The following is an 18308-nucleotide window of genomic DNA, read 5'->3' on the forward strand; positions in this document are numbered from 1 at the left end:
GGCTTAACACAATATCCTCCCTCTAACATTAGCAGTATCACCTTTGGCCGTAACCAATTTTACAGCTGCACAGGCGAGCCAAATAGAGACCATCTGTCTTCCTCAGACCTGCCTGTAGAAAGTGCTAAACCTACCCTTTCAAATGTATTTATTGCAAGTTCCCAAAGGGACAGATTTTTTTGTAAGCCAAAACCAGACATGACCTATCCATAATATAGCTGAACAATATGGGGGAGATTTACTAACACTTGTGAATCTGGTGCAGCTGTGCATGGTAGCCAATCAGCTTGTAATTTCAGCTTGTTCAATTAAACTTTGACAATAAAACCCGGAAGCTGATTGGTTTCTATGTAGAGTTGAACCAGATTTTGCACCATGCAGTTTTAGTAAATAACCCCCATTGGCAACGAGGAGGTATGAGTAACCAAAGTGCTTTAGACCTACTTGTGTCACTTATGGATGTTAGAATGTATTTCCAATTAAAACTTCCCCTCACTTAAGTCCCGAAGACAAAACAAGAAGAGGAACTCTCTGTAAAGCGAAGGGAAATCCCTTTTTTGACAGTTGTCACAGGGACAGGTGTCCCCATTGGAAGATTTTAACATACTTTCTGATCCAGTAATCCATCATAAACCTTTGGATCTCCCATAACTTTTAGTCCAGGTGACAGTGGTCACCAGAACAAATAGGAAAGTAAATTTTGCCCCCATCCTCCCCCCATCACCTAGATTTTATAGGTACACTCAGATTATCAAAACCAAGATTATCAATCAAATAGAAATAATTGTGGTGTCTATTAAACCCAACTTGGAGATGGCCAAAACTATCTGGATGAACATAGCTCATGAGCACCAAGAATGGCTCAGACCCTGTTCCCTTATTAGATTGATACAGATCCTACATGTCCTTCATCATTAGGTCAGTGTTTCAAGAGATGGGGTCCTAAAAGGTGTGGGCCCCTCTAAGCACCAGTCTGCACCTGGACAGATGTCTGGTTGATCTGCAAAGTCGTGGCATTAGGAAGAAGTGCAGGAATGTGTGGTGGGATTGATTATATTCTCCCTTCGTGAAAGTCCTTAAAGGATGAGTTCACCTTTTGGACAAAAATAATAAATGCACATTTTTTTGATGGTAAAAAAATGTGCATTTTATTATTTTTGTCCAAAAGGAGCCTGGAAAGCATTGCACCAGCGATCAGTAGATCGCTGATGCCATGCAGGTCTTCTGCAGACCTGTCAGAATATCTGCTTTCGGTACGGGGTGTACGGAATGTGCGGAGTGTATGGGATGTACGGGATTCACGGGGTGTATGGGATGTGCGGCCAAGCGGATATTCTGACAGGAAGCTTCAATGAACTACCATGGCACTCCAGAGTGCTGTGGAAGATCATTGAAAACTACAAGTCCACACCCGCTAAGGCTGTTGGGACTTGCAGTTCATTCACGGAAGGCTGCGCTGTTTTCAAATCTGACAGATACTACGGGGAAACTTCTCCCTCTATTATCTGTCAGAGGGAGGAGGGGTGGTGGGCGAGGCTGCTGCATTGGGAACATATTAAATGTTCCACCCTGAAAACAGGTGAAACATGTAACATGTTCCCAAAAGTGAACTTATCCTTTAAGTTGCTGCCGTCTGGATTTTTAGCCTACATTCAAAGCTGCCACGGTTGTTTCACAGGCATACACGTACAACTAAGGCAGGTCACTCAGCGGCTAGACTCATCCACCTCACCAACCGCTCCACATCTGCCTCCCCCCTCTGCCAATCCCTTCATTGGCTCCCGATTGCCCAACGCATCAAATTCAAACTGCTAACTCTGACCTATAAAGCCATTCACAATGCCGCCCCGAACTACATAACTGACCTGATACCCAAATACTACCCTACCCGTGCCCTCCGCTTCTCACAGGACCTCCTACTCTCTAGCTCCCTGGTCTCCTCCTCGCACGCCCGATTGCAGGACTTCTCCAGGACTTCCCCCATCCTCTGGAACTCCCTACCCCAATCCATCAGACTGTCACCTACCCTCCTCACCTTCAGGCGCACCCTGAAAACCCTCCTCTTCAGGGAAGCCTACCCCAACCTCACCTAACACCCGACCTCACCTAACAACTAACCTCCTCCACTCCTCCCACCAATCCATCCCCCACAGCCATCTCCACCTGTACCATCTTCCCCTCCCTCCTAGATTGTAAGCTCGAAAGAGCAGGGCCTTCGAACCCCTCATGTATTGTATTGTTACTGTCTTGTCTCATGTTCTGTCCTCCTTGCTACTGTACAGCGCTCAGCCCTTTGGCGCTATATAAATACTGTATAATAATAATAATAATAATAGATGATACAAATTTATTTTCCATGAGTACAGATTGCAGGAAAGAAAATCGCTTGATTCCCCCATCAACATAGTCGACAAGCTGCCCCTGCCGGAAGAACACCGTAATCACTGATAGCGGCTTAAGCCGCTGGCAAAAATCACATACTGAAAATCCGACATGCTGGTTGTACCCAAGTCAGTCAATGGATTGACTTTGGTACAATCAGCCTGTCCATAGACAACTTGAATCGTGGCAAGTCCTTGCTGAACTAGCCTTGATTCGAACCATCTATGGCTGGCTTAAGTGGTGTTTATTTCATTCTAACGTGAACCTGTGCACCACCCATGAAATATCCAGTACTTCCAGGTATGAGGAGCATCTAACTCTTGCACCTTCTATTACTGCCAGCATAATTGAGGACAGGAGGAGAGTGTGAAGTCTTATACAAGTGCCAATTAGCCCAATGTCAAGCTAACATTTCTCTGAGCTCCACAGAGCATGGAGGGAGGGAGGGAAAGTCCAACATGGGTGTCTGGGGGTGCGACAGTTAATTCAGTGCTTTGACCTTCATGAGCAAAGCACACCTTTTTTTTTCTTTGATGACCTTTTTGGTGCCAGCATTTTTTTCAACTTTGCAAATAGATGATTTTGAAATATCAAATCCCTGAAGAGTATCAGTTTATTACATAAAAATAAGAGCGCCCTTATCACGTCACCAAACTAGAGAAAGTTGTTTTTTTTTTTTTTTCATTTTTAATAGCAGTTTAGAAATGTTATCGCTAGATTGGTCACAGACATAATTCACATCTTTCTTCGGGCACAGTAAACAGAAGAAATGGTTTAATGGCTCCATAAAAGGCACTCTATGCTGATAGCTCAGATTAGGCCTTGCAGTAATGGATTTTGGCGTGGGGGAAGGGCACCAGTTTGACAGAGTGAAATGTACTGGAAGGGAATCTGCACGCTTCTCTGATGTATGTCAACTACTCCGAATCCTATGCCATACGCGGGGAAGACAGATTGAGAGCGCCCGTGACACAGTCATCCTTACCTAAATGCAAGACGGGCTTCTGTGGCTGCTTAAAGGGAGCAGTGTCTTAATTGGGGAGAGTAAAGGACAGCCACTGATTTCAGCAGTTCTTTCAACGAATGGGGTGTGTAGGACTCCTTAGGGGGAATGGTAACAAATTCTGTGGTCAGAAGCGCTTGGTACTGCACAAAGATTTTCCAGCTTGTTGGGAAATCTTTTTCCAGAAGGTTGATGATCATATAGAGAAAGCAGTGAGAGCTTCACCACGTGAGAACAAGGTGGGTCCAGATGCCTTTTAGAAGCTTGAGGTCGACAGTGCGCACATATATGTATTTTTTTTTGGCAAAATGTAACTGGGCCTGTGCAAGGCAGGCCTTTATTTCCATCAACCCAATGGAGATCTGGAAATGAGTAGATAATTTAGGAGCCAATTATAATCAGATTTGACAGTTTGCTGGAAAATCTCTTCACAAACTGGGGACAGTCATTCCCTTAACCATAACACTAAGGGAACAAGGACTTGCTGCATTGCTGCACCTCATTCACCCGTCTGTCAGGTCAGGGAGAAGATTGCATCGGATATTGGCTGCTTGATCTGCAAACAATTTGTGTCTTTCTATGAGCTATGTTCATCCAGATAGTTTTGTGTCTTTCTGCCCATTTTCTTATTTACACCATGTCCATTAAGCTGCATTTTTCGGCACACCACTGCGCATGTATAGTGTGAACATTTCTTCATGGAACTTGTAAACGTATAGAATGATATGCTACACGTGTGATGTATTATATGTGCATGGAGGTGACCATGTTTGCTTATTAAATGTGAACCCTGTGTTTCCTGTGATGCGCTTTTGTATGATGATTGTTATTTACCTTTCTCTCTGTCTCTCTTGCATCCTCTTGCCCTGCTCTCTTGTTCTCTTACCCCTCCCTCTTTCACTTTCTTGCCCCTCCCTCTTTCACTCTCTTGTCCCTCCCTCTTTCAATCTCTTGTCCCTCCCTCTTTCACTCTCTTGTCCCTCCCTCTTTCACTCCCTTGCCCCTCCCTCTTTCATTTTCTTGCCCCTCCCTCTTTCATTTTCTTGCCCCTCCCTCTTTCATTTTCTTGCCCCTCCCTCTTTCACTCTCTTGCCCCTCCCCCTTTTACCATCCTGCCCCCCCCTTTTGCTCTTGCCCCCTCTTTTACTGTCTTGCTCCCCTCTTTTGCTCTCTTGCCCCTCCTCTCTTTTGCTCTCTTGCCCCTCCCCTCTTTTGCTCTCTATCCCCTCCCCTCTTTTGTTCTCTTGCCCCTCCCCTCTTTTGTTCTCTTGCCCCTCCCCTCTTTTGTTCTCTTGCCCCTCCCCTCTTTTGTTCTCTTGCCCCTCCCCTCTTTTGTTCTCTTGCCCCTCCCCTCTTTTACTATCTTGACCCCCATTTTGCTCTCTTGCCCCTCCTCTTTCACTCTCTTGCTCCTCCTCTTTTGCTATCTTGCCACCTATTTTGCTCTCTTGCCCCCCTCTTTTGCTCTCTTGCCCCCCTCTTTTGCTCTCTCACCCCATTCTTTTACTCTTGCCCTCCCCTCTTTTGCTCTCTTGCCCCTCCCCTCTTTTGCTCTCTTGCCCCTCCCCTCTTTTGCTCTCTTGCCCCCCCTTTGCTCTCTTGCCCCTCCTCTCTTCTTCTCTCTTGCCCCTCCCCTCTTGCTCTTTTTCTCATGCTGTCTTGCTCACACTTGCTTTCTGTTGTACTCATGCTCAAGCATTCACTTTTATGTGATTTTTCTCTCTTGCCCCTTTCGTTTTGTTTGCTCTCTTGCACCCCCCCAACGCCCCCATTCCCTGCTCTCTTACTTTTGTACTAAATAATTTGCTCTGGTGATTTTCTTTCTCTTGAACCCCCCCCCACGCACACTTTTGCTGACCCCCCCCCCCCTTGCTGTTTTCGCTCATGCTTGCTGTTGTTGTACTCATGCTCAGTCATTCACTCTCTTGCGCTCTCTCTCTTGTGCAGTCTCTTGTGCTCTCTTGCATTCTCTCTTGCGCTTGCTCTCCCACGTTCTTGTTCTCTCTTTCTCGTGCCCTCTCGTTTAGCAGGCCTGCTGATTACATTAACTCATGTACAGAGGGTAATACAATGAGAGCTTTAGGCGGTAAACACGTCACATCAAAAATTACCTTCAAACTCTACAATAGTAGCTGTATTTATAGGAAATGTACAATAGTAAATGAATATGTCATTTCCACATATTAAAAAATTCTACGTATGCATTTTTTATATTTTATATAAGTTCTAACATATCTTGAAGGAATGAATGCTAATGGTAATTTGCTTTTAATTGATGGTGCACAGGTTAGGCAACAACAGAGCAAAAAAAAAAAAAAAAGAAAACCGAGAGCCTATAAACTCCGGTCCTCATTTGTCCCTTTAAGCGTCCATCCTTCTATAGTCAGACCTTTTTCCATTTAGTCTCTTTCAGATATTACTTTGTTTTCTCCAATCTGCAGACATTGGCATAATGTAAACATTTTACTATCACTTTTTCCTTGCTCAGCATCCGCGATCAAGTGCTCTTGGAGTGCGCACTGCTGAGTGTTACACGATCGCAAAAGTCAAGGAGTCCATCCATACACATTAAAGATTTTTTTTTTTTATTTTCCCCTCTTACGGAGTGCAAGCGAAATGTATACAGCACGCAGCAGGCTGGAGCCGTGTTCGGGGAGTTTAATTTAATTAGTGTTGATCATGACTGCAGATGATGGAGATTTGATAAGGAATAATTTAGTACTTAACAGGCTTTTACATGCACCAACTCTATGTGGGAAGGTAAAGCAAATTGCAGAAAATGAGTGCGCTGTTTTTTTGTGCAAATGCCAATAAGCTGGAAGAAAACCTTTTAGCAGATGCACGAGCTTTGGCTGGTATGGAATACACTGATTTTCCTAAGAGGACAGGGCATCCCTTTCTGGGCTTTTTTTTTTTTTTTTTTTTAAAGAAAATCATAGAAAATAAACAGCCTACTCATCATGCCTTTTCTTTGGCCTCAAAAATTCAGTGCTGGCAAAAAAATGAGCATTCGTTAGTGGCTTTTTTCCCACATCACATTGGGTGACAGCATGGACCATTATGAGCATCATAATTAGAGATGTTTAAAGTTTAACTCCAGCCAAACTTTTTAAAATATTGAATAGATTGGAGAAGCGTTTGAATGAAAGAAATGCCCGTAGCGAATAAGGAAGAATGGAAATAGTGCAGGGCATACATGACTAGGCCCAGAGTGGTGTAGGTAATGGAAAGAGTTAAAGTTAGCTCCGGGGGGTGGGGAATTGATTGGGGAATTATAGGATTGGCAGATGTGGAGTGTAGGAGGGGTCTGTGGCACCTTAGGATGGGGGGTTCTGTAGAAGGGGCGTCAGTGGAGCTGGACGTGAGCAAGGACCAGAGCTTCCCTCCCGCCCTCCCTGTTTGGTTGGGTATCGGGTGTCGTCCGGGGGCAGGTAAGAAAAAAAAAAAAGGTAGAAAAGGGTTTTTTTTGTTGGTTCGCAGGCAATTGTTGGTCTTTGGAGGCGGTTCTCATCTTGGAAGGTAAAACAATGGTGTGGGACCCCATCCGTGGTATGGGGGACCCGGTGGATATTCCCAGTTAACCAAGGTTTAACTGGAAGGTGGTGGTGCTGCACTGCGGACAGTATGGTTGTCTCCGAGCTGGTTGGTTGCAGCTGGAGGCCTAGTGTATAGGGTTGTCCGCAGGTGCATTTAGATCGTTTGTGGGTGCCTTTGAAGACCAACAACAATTCTTTGGTTTCCGTTAAGGAACGGTTGATGTATGTAAAATGCTGAAGTTGTTAATAAAAGGCCATGTTGGCCATTTACTCCAAATGGTGTCATGTTTTTTGTAAAGTTATTTGGTTAAGGGGGTGGGGAGTGGTATGGATAGGTAATGGTGGAAGTAGGAGTGGACAAGCCTATCTATGGTGCATTAGTCATGTCGATTTTATTGCTGTCTAGGTTGTCTAGGAACAGCCTTTCTTAATCTTTCCAACATGGAGGAACCTTTGAAATAACTATATATACTCCGATATCAGGGAACCTCTTATAATATTTACTGTATCTACAACTCATGATACATTGGTGTGATGGTCAGTGAAAAAAATGCTCCTTACGCTTGTGGTCATTGGGAAGAATTACCCCCTTATAGATAGCTGAAAAGATCAATGGTGTCAGTGGGAACTTATCTGAGAAGCAGAAATTGCTCAAGGAACCCTTAGCAACCTCTGGAGGAACTCTGGTTGAGAAACCCTGATCTAGAAACTGAAAATCACTGTAGTAGTCACCACTAATCCATTGATCTCCACTAGCTTCCGAGTCTCATGCCGCGAGGCTGCCCTGCTGCCATGTGAATACAGGAGCTCGGCTGTGCAGCATGGGCACCATTCAGAGATCGCTTTGCATTTTCTCAATAAATGTAAATCATTCTTGGATTAAACAAGGTGAATAGGTGGGGTGGTGACATCACACTCTCCACCTCATCCAATTCCCCTCTTAGACAGCTGTCCCCTAAACAGGTGTCCCCACTGGAATATTTCCCTTACAGGGCCTTTCACAGAGGCTGCGAAATCTAAAGCCGCCTTTAATGCCCATTAATGCATCTACAGCCTTAATGAGTGGTTTGGATGTGTTGCACAGGTGTTCAAGGCACGTCAGGTGATGCTCCTCAAATGCCCTCTGAGTGGTTTTTATTATTATTTTTTTTTTAAAGGGCTAAAATGGGAAATGATCACTTCTATCCCTTTTCAAATGTTCCTTAAATACTCTGAAAATGCCATAGGTGCACTTGTAGAGCGGTTCAATAGAAGTGAATGGAGGCGATTGCAGAGCTTTGATGTCAGACAAACTCTGCAGGCAGCGTTTTTTTGCCTTGCATTGACTTGAGCTAATGTTGCAGTGTGTACACTTCCATATATTCCTTATTTTAACAATATGTTGATATTTAGCATTGATAGGGGGGTCAGGAAGCGGGAAAAATGCAACCCAACAGCCTATTTTCACTACCTGTGTGCAAGAGCCGAACCTCTTGTTCTGGGGGCAACTGTAAAAATTTAAATTCCCCCTTACTTTCTTTTTAGGTTTCAATGGTCACTAGTAAAAAAAAAGTTTTTTTGTTTTTTTTTTGTTTTGTTTTTTTTTACTTGGAGATACACATTAAGAAAGAACTACAAGGAGAACAGTCTACTACAGTATTCTTTTCTGGCACAGTGTATAGGAAGCAATTGTATGTGATTGCTTTAGTCAGTTCATCCCCCCAAACTATTGTTCAGTGGCACGTTTTGTCAATTTGATACAAGGGAATCACCCATTTTTGTGGCCACTTTCTGACCATATGGTTGATCAGTTTTTGGTTGGCTACTTTGTGATCCATATAACCTCCTTGGGCTCTACATTGTGTGATCTTCCAGCTCCTTTTGAACTTTGAATGGCAAAAACGTAGTCAGGACTATTGCCTTGTGCTGTTTGGGATTTGAGTTAAATTCCCACCAGGTGTATCATCTGCATGTGCCTCCTGTATTTGAGCCATCTTCCTCCAGGTACCTGTTTATTTTATTTATTTATTTCAGGTACTTGTATAGCGCCATCAATTTTACGCAGCGCCTTACATATATACTGTACATTCACATCAGTCCCTAACACTCAAGGGGCGTACAATCTAAGGTCCCTAACTCACATTCATACAGTGGGGCCAATTTAGAGAGGAGCCAATTAACCTACCAGCATGTCTTTGGAGTAAACCAGAGTACCTGGAGGAAACCCACGCAGGCACAGGGAGAACATGCAAACTACAGGCAGGTGGTGCCGTGGTTGCGATTCGAACCAACGACCCTAGTGCCTACATTTTCTTCCACAAGCCAAGACCATACAGATAGTCTGGTTGTCCGTAACCCAAATTGGCCTGTACATAGCTGTATGCTGATAGACTGGAACAAATCGTTCTCTGTCTCGTTACACGCTTCTGCGATATAGCAATGTGGGGCTTAAACTACTACTTTTATACTGGGATAGTAGTTTGATCCATAGCACTGAGATACGAAATAAATACAATATATGTGTGTGTATATATATATATATAGATTATATATATATATAGATATATATATATAGATAGATATGAAATGTATTCATGTAACAACAATTTGGTTATCATGCTTTTTACCCCTGTGATGTGGAGGTTCAGGGGTGGGGAAGTAAGGGAAACTGAAAAAAAAAAAAAGTCCTACACTTCTGCAACATATGATCCATGTGGGAATTCTGACCAGAGGAAATGAAATAATTGAATTGTCCTCTTGTTGTCCACTGGCCAGCCTTAGAAAAAAAATTGACTGAATGCACATTAGTGACGTGTAATGCTAATTGGTATTGAATGGAGCACATGGAGAGAGTATTCTGCCGTTTTTAAGTTAATTCATCTCAGACATCCTATAGCATGAACTCACCAAGACTTCTGAGGGTGCGAAACAAATCGTAGGTTTGTGAGAGCTGCCCCCGTAGGGAAGATGGAGAGCTTGTTGCCCCGTTTTTACATTTATTTCATTAGACCTTTTTAATTGTTTTTATATTGACCCTTTCCTGTGTTCTATTTTAGGATCTTTTATCTTGTCCTTCCTTCCTTTTATCTTCTCAGTTATATTATATGTAGCCTTTGATACTGTTGACCACCTACTCCATCTCAATAAACTCTACTGCCTTGGCCTCCAAGACTCTGCTCTCTCCTGGTCTCATCCTCTCCACTTCCTCTTTCTGTAGGGGTCCCTTAAGGCTCTGTTCTTGGACCCCTTCTCGTCTCTATCTACACCTCTTCTCTTGGTTTATATTGTAAAGTAAACTGTTGGCGCTATGTAAATCCTGAATAATAATATTTTAAGGATCAGAAATTATTTTTTTTGATTTTGAATGACACCCAAACCACCATGTAGGCATGCAAATTCTGATTACAGTGGAATTGTTTTAGTGTGGTGGCTGAATTTCCTTGAGGATCATTAGGTTGGCTGCTTATGCACTTTATTGGTTCTTGATGTGGACTTATTGTTCATGCATTTTGGGGGCCATCCTGTTCATTTCTGATAGCGCACCAATGGATGTCAGCACATTAAACAGTGTACCTGATCCTTCATCGCACATGCCTGCAATACGTTGGCCAAAAATGGTTCGGGTAGGTTTTGGGGCTCATTGAATCTTGTTATGCCCTCCTAGCACTCCTTCAGGATACTTAGCGGTACACAGCTATCGTTTTAGGTGGTCTTGGGTTTTCTATGCAATCTTTTTTTCTTTTCCTTTCTTGAAAACCTTTAGGGGCTTAATCACACCAGACTGCAAAGTTAGTTGTCAAAAAGCATGGCCTGCAAAACAGAGGGTTTATTCTTGCTGCTCATTCCTCTGATCTTGGCGTTCTTGTAGAGCAACAATCTCTTCATATCCACTGCACTCTGTGGTTCCTCTTTCTAGACCATGCATTACCACAGGACACCTTAAAGGCATAGGGATCAGCAGAAGGAACCACAGGGTATGGCAGAGGATGTCAGCATGCCCAAAGTGTAGATTGGGAAGTTTTTTCAGATGGCAGTAGCTCTTAAACAAGAGCCAAGAAAAGGTCAGCCAGTGGTTAGGCTGGGTACAAACACTCTTTTGCAGGTTATGCTTTTCGATTTTTTTTTTTTTATTCTAAACTTGGATTAGCATAAAGTTATTGCCTTAAATTAATGTTGCTTGTAAAGTTTAATCCAATGCTGAAATGTACTTCATCAATGAAGGAAGAGATTGGAAGCCATTCCTTGCATCCTGCTGTTTGTATGTGCATCTTGTATTAAGAATAGCCAACTGTTGCTTTTTTAGTTTATCGATTTAGCATTCAAAAGGAAAGCTGTTTTTGACCAGCAGTATTGAGGAGCAGTAATTTCTCTTGATGTTTTACCATGGCCTATGATACAAAATACACAAGTAAGCGTTAAGGGGAAGGATCAGCCATATGTGATCTAAATTTAGTAGATGTTTATTTGCACTCTCAGAAAGCACCTGGCATCTATATCTAAGCAGTGTAAAAGCAGTATTTCATTTTAAAGTCTAAAAACTCAGCTGAAATACATACATTTGGACAGCCACACCTTATAATTTTAAATATGTTCAGCCAGTCTTGTAATTCACACACCCCTTACATGTTGCCTAGCCAGAATGAGGACACCACCATTTCCTATCACAGTCCTGCAGCTTTTTGTGTCACTTGTTGGCTAACTGGACTATGTATGATCTTCATCATCTATTTTCATTACATCTTTGAGGTCCTCCTTGTTCTCTCCTCCTTCAGTTCTCAGTGCCTAAAGTCATGCTAGATCAGCCTTTCCCAATATCTTCAACACAGAGGAATACTTATTATTATTATTATTATTATACAGGACTTATATAGCGCCAACAGTTTGCTCAGCGCTACATTATGGAGGGAGACAGTACAGTAACAATACAGTTCAATACAAGAGGAATTAGAGGGCCCTGCTCCTTGGAGCTTACAATCTAGGACGGAGGGGATAGTGGTGCAAGAGGTAATTAGCTGTGGGGGATGGAGTGGTAGGAGGAGTAGTGGATTCCAGTATTCGCTGGGGTCAGGGTAGGCTTCCCTGAAGAGATGGGTTTTCAGAGTGCGCCTAAAGGTGAGCAGAGTAGGCGATAGCCTGATAGCTTGGGGGAGGAAGTTCCAGAGGATGGGTGAAGCCATTGAGAACTCCTGGAGACGAGCATGGGAGGAGGAGACAAGGGAGCTAGAGAGTAGGAGGTCTTGCAAGGAGCAGAGAGTACGGTTTGGGTGGTATTTAGAGACAAGGCCGATGATGTAATTAGGGGCAGTGTTATGAACGGCTTTATACGTCAGTGTTAGTGTTTTGAATTTTATCCGTTGGGCAATTGGAAGCCAGTGGAGGGATTGGCAGAGAGGGGTGGCAGATATAGAGCAGTTAGTAAGGTAAATGAGTCTGGCAGCAGCATTCATGATGAACTGTAGTGGGGATAGCCTGCGGTGAGGTAGGCCAGTGAGGAGGGAGTTACAGTAGTCAAGGCGTGATATAATAAGGGAGTGAATGAGTTGCTTGGTGGTTTCCGAGGTTAGGAACGGTCGTATCTTGGAGATGTTGCGGAGGTGAAGTCTACATGAGTTTGTCAGTGGTTGGACCTGGGGCTGAAAGGACAGATAAATAACTTTACAGTCTCAGGGAACCCATGCTAAAAATCACTATATCTACAACTCATGATACATTAATATGATGATCAGTGGGAAGAATGCTCATTACACCTGTGGACTTTGGGAAGAATTACCCCTTAGAGACACCTACAAATATCAATGGTGTCAGCGTGAACTTATCTGAGAGGCAGAAATTGCTGATTGCTCAAGGAACCCTTAGCAAACTCTATAGAAACCCTAGGGTTGCATGGAACCCTGGTTGGGAAACCCTGTGCTAGATTGACATGACACTATACCAACCCCAGTGGTACCCGATTATCTCATACTATGGAACATCCCACACAAAGGATTGTGGGAATATAACCTAAAGACAAATTTCTAATAGCTATACAGGCCTCGTTTTAATTTTTTTTTCTTTGTTTTATACTGGTTTGCTTCCATTTCCACACTGATACCATGAATTGTTTTTTTCTGCCTATACACAACCTGGTAACTGTATATCTCTCTTGTCTTCTAGTGGCTTTTCATGGTGTCCCAGTAAAAATCAAGAAAGAACCGCACAGTCCCTGCTCTGAACTGAACACCGCCTGCAGCCAGGAACAGCCTTTCAAGTTCAGCTATGGCGAAAAGTGCCTGTACAATGTCAGGTAGGTAAAGCCTACGTTGTGGTACCTAGGTAGATGGTGGTGGATTTTCGCCAAGGCAAAATCAGTAATTGGACATAAGTAAATCGTACTGGTCTCTAGATCCCTGGTCTCCTCCTCCCACGCCCGATTACAGGACTTCTCCAGGACTTCCCCCATCCTCTGGAACTCCCTACCCCAATCCATCAGACTGTCACCTACCCTCCTCACCTTCAGGTGCACCCTGAAAACCCTCCTCTTCAGGGAAGCCTACCCCAACCTCCCCTAACACCCGACCTCTAACCACTAACCTCCTCCAATCCTCCCACCACCCCATCCCCCACAGCCATCTCCTCTTGTACCACCTTCCCCTCCCTCCTAGATTGTAAACTCGAAAGAGCAGGGCCCTCGAACCCCTCGTGTATTGTATTGTTACTGTCTTGTCTCATGTTCTGTCCCCCTTGCTACTGTACAGCGCTGAGCATACCCTTGGCGCCATATAAATACTGTATAATAATAATAATATATGAATTGTATATATTTAAAGACAAAGGACACTGTATTAACAAATGTGGAGGACTTTGGAATACTTATGATTATATATATTTAATATTTGGATTTGGTAATATATTGTTTCAACCCAGCACTGCACTATTTCATATACTTCTTTGTAACTAGTAGTATGAGAATGGTATTAGGTGCCTAGCGGCTGGTGGTGGCATTCTGGACATTCTGTGCATTTAATCACATTAATTGTATTATATTATTATACTTTTTTTGGTTTATGGTTGGTGAGGGAACTTTCTGTAGCATCTCTCAAGATTTGTACTATACAGGATAAATTGTACTGGTCTGACATCTTCAAGAGCTGGATATTTCACTGATGGTCTGAATATTTTACGATCCAAATACCGGCTATCTGGGTCCATATAGCTTTATATAGTTGATAACTGACTGCCTGGAGTCGCAAACTACCATGAAATGGCATTCATAAACTTATTATTTTTATTATTTTATGTTATTGGTATCTTTCATGTACTTGACTTCCATTGTGAAAAAAAATTATATATATATATATCTGATAACTTATGCTCTCTGTCAATTGTCATCATGTATCAGCTGCCCTGAATGTGAACTGTGAGGTTAGTGTCAGCCATGATTTAGCTGGCTCCGCTGATCCACAGACTTCATATTGGTGATTGTTCCTTCTGCAGCTTTCTCCTATAAACGATCACTTATACTTATTTATGACTTGCAGATGACCACAACCAATAGGTTACTCTTATGAAGGTTCTGTGGTTGTGATCCTAACCTGGTCCTGCCTATTACACAAAAAAGAACAAAAGGCAATCTATTTGGACACCTTTTTTATCTTCTCCATTTTCATATTCTCCATCATGGTAAATTATGAACAGCTCAGACTTTGATAATTGTAAACAATTTCAAAAAGTCGCTCGTTGCCAGAAGTTGTGTTCTCTTCTCTCTTGCGCTCTTGCTCCCTTGCACATTCGCTCTGTCTCTGTGTCTCACGCGCTCTGTCTCATTCGCGCTCTCTCTTTACCCCATCCCTTTCCTTCTTTCGCTCTCTCGCTCTTTCTTGAGCTCTTTCTCTGCCGCACACTTGTAAGAAAGTGCTTGTGGGGTGTCATTGAATTTATTTTCGCTGTTGTGTTCATTGCAGTGTGTATAGAGACAGTTACAGGCTGCCCAGGATGGGAAGGGGTTAACTGTTTCTAGACTTTTTTCCGGGCTTTCTGAGTTTTGTCCCTTGCTGTAAGCCACATAAATACCAGGGGAGGGCTCAGAACAAGCTTTCTCTTCCACGTGGGATTTCCAGAAGAAGGTCTGCTACATCATATAGTCCTACTGAAGCACATTGCTCCCTTGCGTTCTTTCTCTGTCGTGCTCTTTCTCTGTCGTGCTCTCTTGCACTCTTTCTCTGTCACGCTCTCTTGCACTCTTTTCTCTGTCGCGCGCTCGCTTGCACTGTTTCTCTGTCCTGCGCTCTCTTGCACTCTTTCTCTGTCACGCGCTCGCTTGCACTGTTTCTCTGTCCTGCGCTCTCTTGCACTGTTTCTCTGTCCTGCGCTCTCTTGCACTCTTTCTCTGTCCTGCGCTCTCTTGCACTCTTTCTCTGTTGCGCTTTCTTGCACTCTTTCTCTGTCGCGCCCTCTCTTGCGCTGTATCCCTGTTGCGCGCTCGCTTGCGTTGTTTCTCTGTCCTGCGCTCTCTTGTAATCTTTCTCTGTCGCACTCTCTTGCACTCTTTCTGTCGCGCGCTCGCTTGCACTGTTTCTCTGTCCTGCACTCTCTTGCACTCTTTCTCTGTCGCGCTCTCGCTTGCACTGTTTCTCTGTCCTGCGCACTCTTGCACTCTTTCTCTGTCGCTCGCTCGCTTGCACTGTTTCTCTGTCCTACGCTTTCTTGCACTCTTTCTCTGTCCTGCGCTCTCTTGCACTCTTTCTCTGTTGCGCTCTCTTGTACTCTTTCTCTGTCGCGCGCTCTCTTGCGCTGTATCCCTGTCGCACGCTCGCTTGCTCTGTTTCTCTGTCCTGCGCTCTCTTGCACTCTTATTCTGTCTCACTTGCTGTTCTTTTTTTTTTTCCTTGTCAGTGTTTCTCGCACTGACTTTCTATCTCTCTTACAAATGCCATTCTCAATTTCTCTCTCGTATATGCTTTCTGCCTCTCTAACGCACTCGCATTGTATTTCTCTTTCATCAGCTCTCTATCTGTCTCTTTGTCTACCTTAAAAAAAAAAAAAAGACACTTGAATTCCTTCAATAGATCATTCATTCTACCAGTGCTTCTATGACCTTGTTAGCTGTTTAAGACTGCCACTACTTAAATTCGAAAAAAAAGTTGTGTGTGTGTATGGCTGAATCCAGTAATGTTTTCTATGCAAGCTCAGCATATGAATCCACAACTGCCATCTAAAGAGATTAAGACACCTTTGTAATTTACTAGCCTTAAACTCGCCAGTTTTATAATTTATTGGGCTCTTTGAGGGCCTCTTGACTTTTCGTTCCTTTAGATGAAAAATAATGCTTTTCAGCAGAGTGTTTTCAAAAAGCTTTTTAACCTTTGCTTTCTTGACTGTAATGCATTTTTGCATACCATGGTCGAGACAGGCTTTTAAAGTGATTTACACTGTGTTGCGTGTCCGCTTGACAACACATTGTAGGTAAGACACACAGGAGACTCTGTGACTTTTAATAATTCGGTGTAGTTTTGTTTTTGTACATGCCTTCTGGCCATGAACTTCATACAAATGCTCTACTAGTAAAATTTTGGTGGCTACTGTTGGCTTGAATTACCTGTCCACCCAATTCCTCTCAAATTGTTTCCCCTTAGTTTGTCTCCGACCCATCCTTGGTTTATGTAAACCCAATCAATTGAAGCTGAACTCCAGGCAATTTTTTTCTGCTCATTTTATTTTAGAGGGGAGGACAGCAGAGATCTATTTACCTGATCTGCTGATCCTCACTGCACAAGACCAGTCTGACACCCAAACGTGCTCACCCCTAGAAAAAATGAGCAGTTGACCAATGCAGTACTGGCACAGCCCGGCTGCACGGGGAAAATAGAGCTGGGAAGGGTTAAAACCCCTATTAGTTTGTTTTTACTTTTTGTATCCCCCTGGGAAGATTTACCTTCATTGCCTGTCCTGGAGACACAACAGGAAAATAAGAAAAAGTGGGGTTCCCATTTTAGACCATTGTCACCAGAAAATTTGTCCCCATAGGAAGATTTCCCCTCGCCTTTTGCTCTCATGACAACTCTTACATTTTGTATTTCCGTTCACATTTTGTTTCAGGGACTGTTGTCACCAGAACAAATAGAGAGGGTGAGCCACCCTACCAGGGCAGTAATAGGGCCCTTCAAGTCTGAGGAGAGGTCAGAGGGCCCTCTTCACATCACGTTCCCCTATCACATCTAGGTCCCCCCTATGTTTCAGAAACCCATCATCACCACAGACTCCCCCCTCCCCATCAGAGTCAGAGGTCCCCTACACATGAGAGCCTATCATCATCACATCAGAGTCCTCCCATCACCACAGTAACCTCTCATCCATCTCTGATGCAGGGAAACTGGTGCTTAAGCTTACGGCACCCTGGGGGGAACCCAAATGGCATCTTGTTTGAAAAAAACTCTGCAAGTATGGTAATGTAATTTCAATACCTTTTTTAAATATGAAGCTCTCAATAAAATAATATCTCATGACCATGCCATGAAGGTCTTTTTTGGAAACAGTTATAGGGTGACAACTCTCTGTCTCCAATTGTGCTCCTTTGTTGTCAGCCTGTCACCCAGTCTTTCGATGGAGAGTTGAAATGGCCATTTCAACACAAATTATGTTCACCTGGTCCACTGTTATCACCACCCGGAAACCTGCTCTAAGAAATAGAATGAAGCCTTCGCTGGATGTAGAAAGGTCTTAATGTCATCCGGTTAGGGTTTATAACTACTTTAATTACTGTGTTCCTTCATAACATCAGTGCTTCATATTTAAAATGTTTGATGTGTTTCTCTTTTAATATTCTAGTGCCTATGATCAGAAACCACAAGTTGGAATGAGGCCCTCTAACCCGCCAACTCCTTCCAGCACACCAGTGTCTCCATTACACCATGCGTCACCCAACACAGCTCAGAACCCAAAACCAGACCGTCTCTTCCCCCCACACCTTCCTCCATCTCAGCCCCTCCCAGACTCCAACTACACCATGGATCACAGGTGAGATCCCTATCCTCTACCCTAGCAGCCACATAAGGACTGTTGGGTGTAAAATGGTATGGACCTTAGGGGGGGGCTACTATGGAAGAAAGAGAGGAAATGGGTGCAAAGAACACCATTGGCTACAATTGGCAGCTTAAGCTAATTGAAGTATAGATTGATCATACTTATTAACAAAATGAACTACTGAAATAGTCAACTAGCCAGCTGTGTTTTCATGTGTGCTTCTTTTTCATGTTCCAGAAACATGGAAATTCTGTTGCTTTTGTTTGTGTTTTGCATAGCAAATACTCTAATGCAGAGTGAAATATTACTAGCTTTTTAGCAAAGCGTTTTGAATCTCCTTGTTTGGAATTGCCTCCTATGTCATTAGCACTGCTAAAATAACACCTTTTAGGTATAGATTTGCTTCTAAG

At 43.3% G+C, this 18308-nt stretch overlaps 1 protein-coding gene across 4 annotated transcripts in view; it reads left to right on the top strand.

Annotated features, from left to right (window-relative positions):
* ETV1 (ETS variant transcription factor 1) overlaps window positions 1–18308 on the top strand; it is a 101498-nt gene that overhangs the window by 40518 nt on the left and 42672 nt on the right. For all 4 annotated transcript variants that reach the window (XM_089654577.1, XM_089654574.1, XM_089654575.1 and 1 more), the window contains 2 exons: window positions 13054–13183; window positions 17704–17892. In XM_089654577.1, coding sequence (XP_089510703.1) covers window positions 13054–13183; window positions 17704–17892 — 319 coding nt within the window. The remainder of the gene's footprint in view (window positions 1–13053; window positions 13184–17703; window positions 17893–18308) is intronic.

This window comes from Staurois parvus, unplaced genomic scaffold (assembly GCF_062004578.1).
Source record: "Staurois parvus isolate SC_StPar_1 unplaced genomic scaffold, SC_StPar_1.0 ptg000779l, whole genome shotgun sequence".
Classification (NCBI taxonomy): Eukaryota; Metazoa; Chordata; class Amphibia; order Anura; family Ranidae; genus Staurois; species Staurois parvus.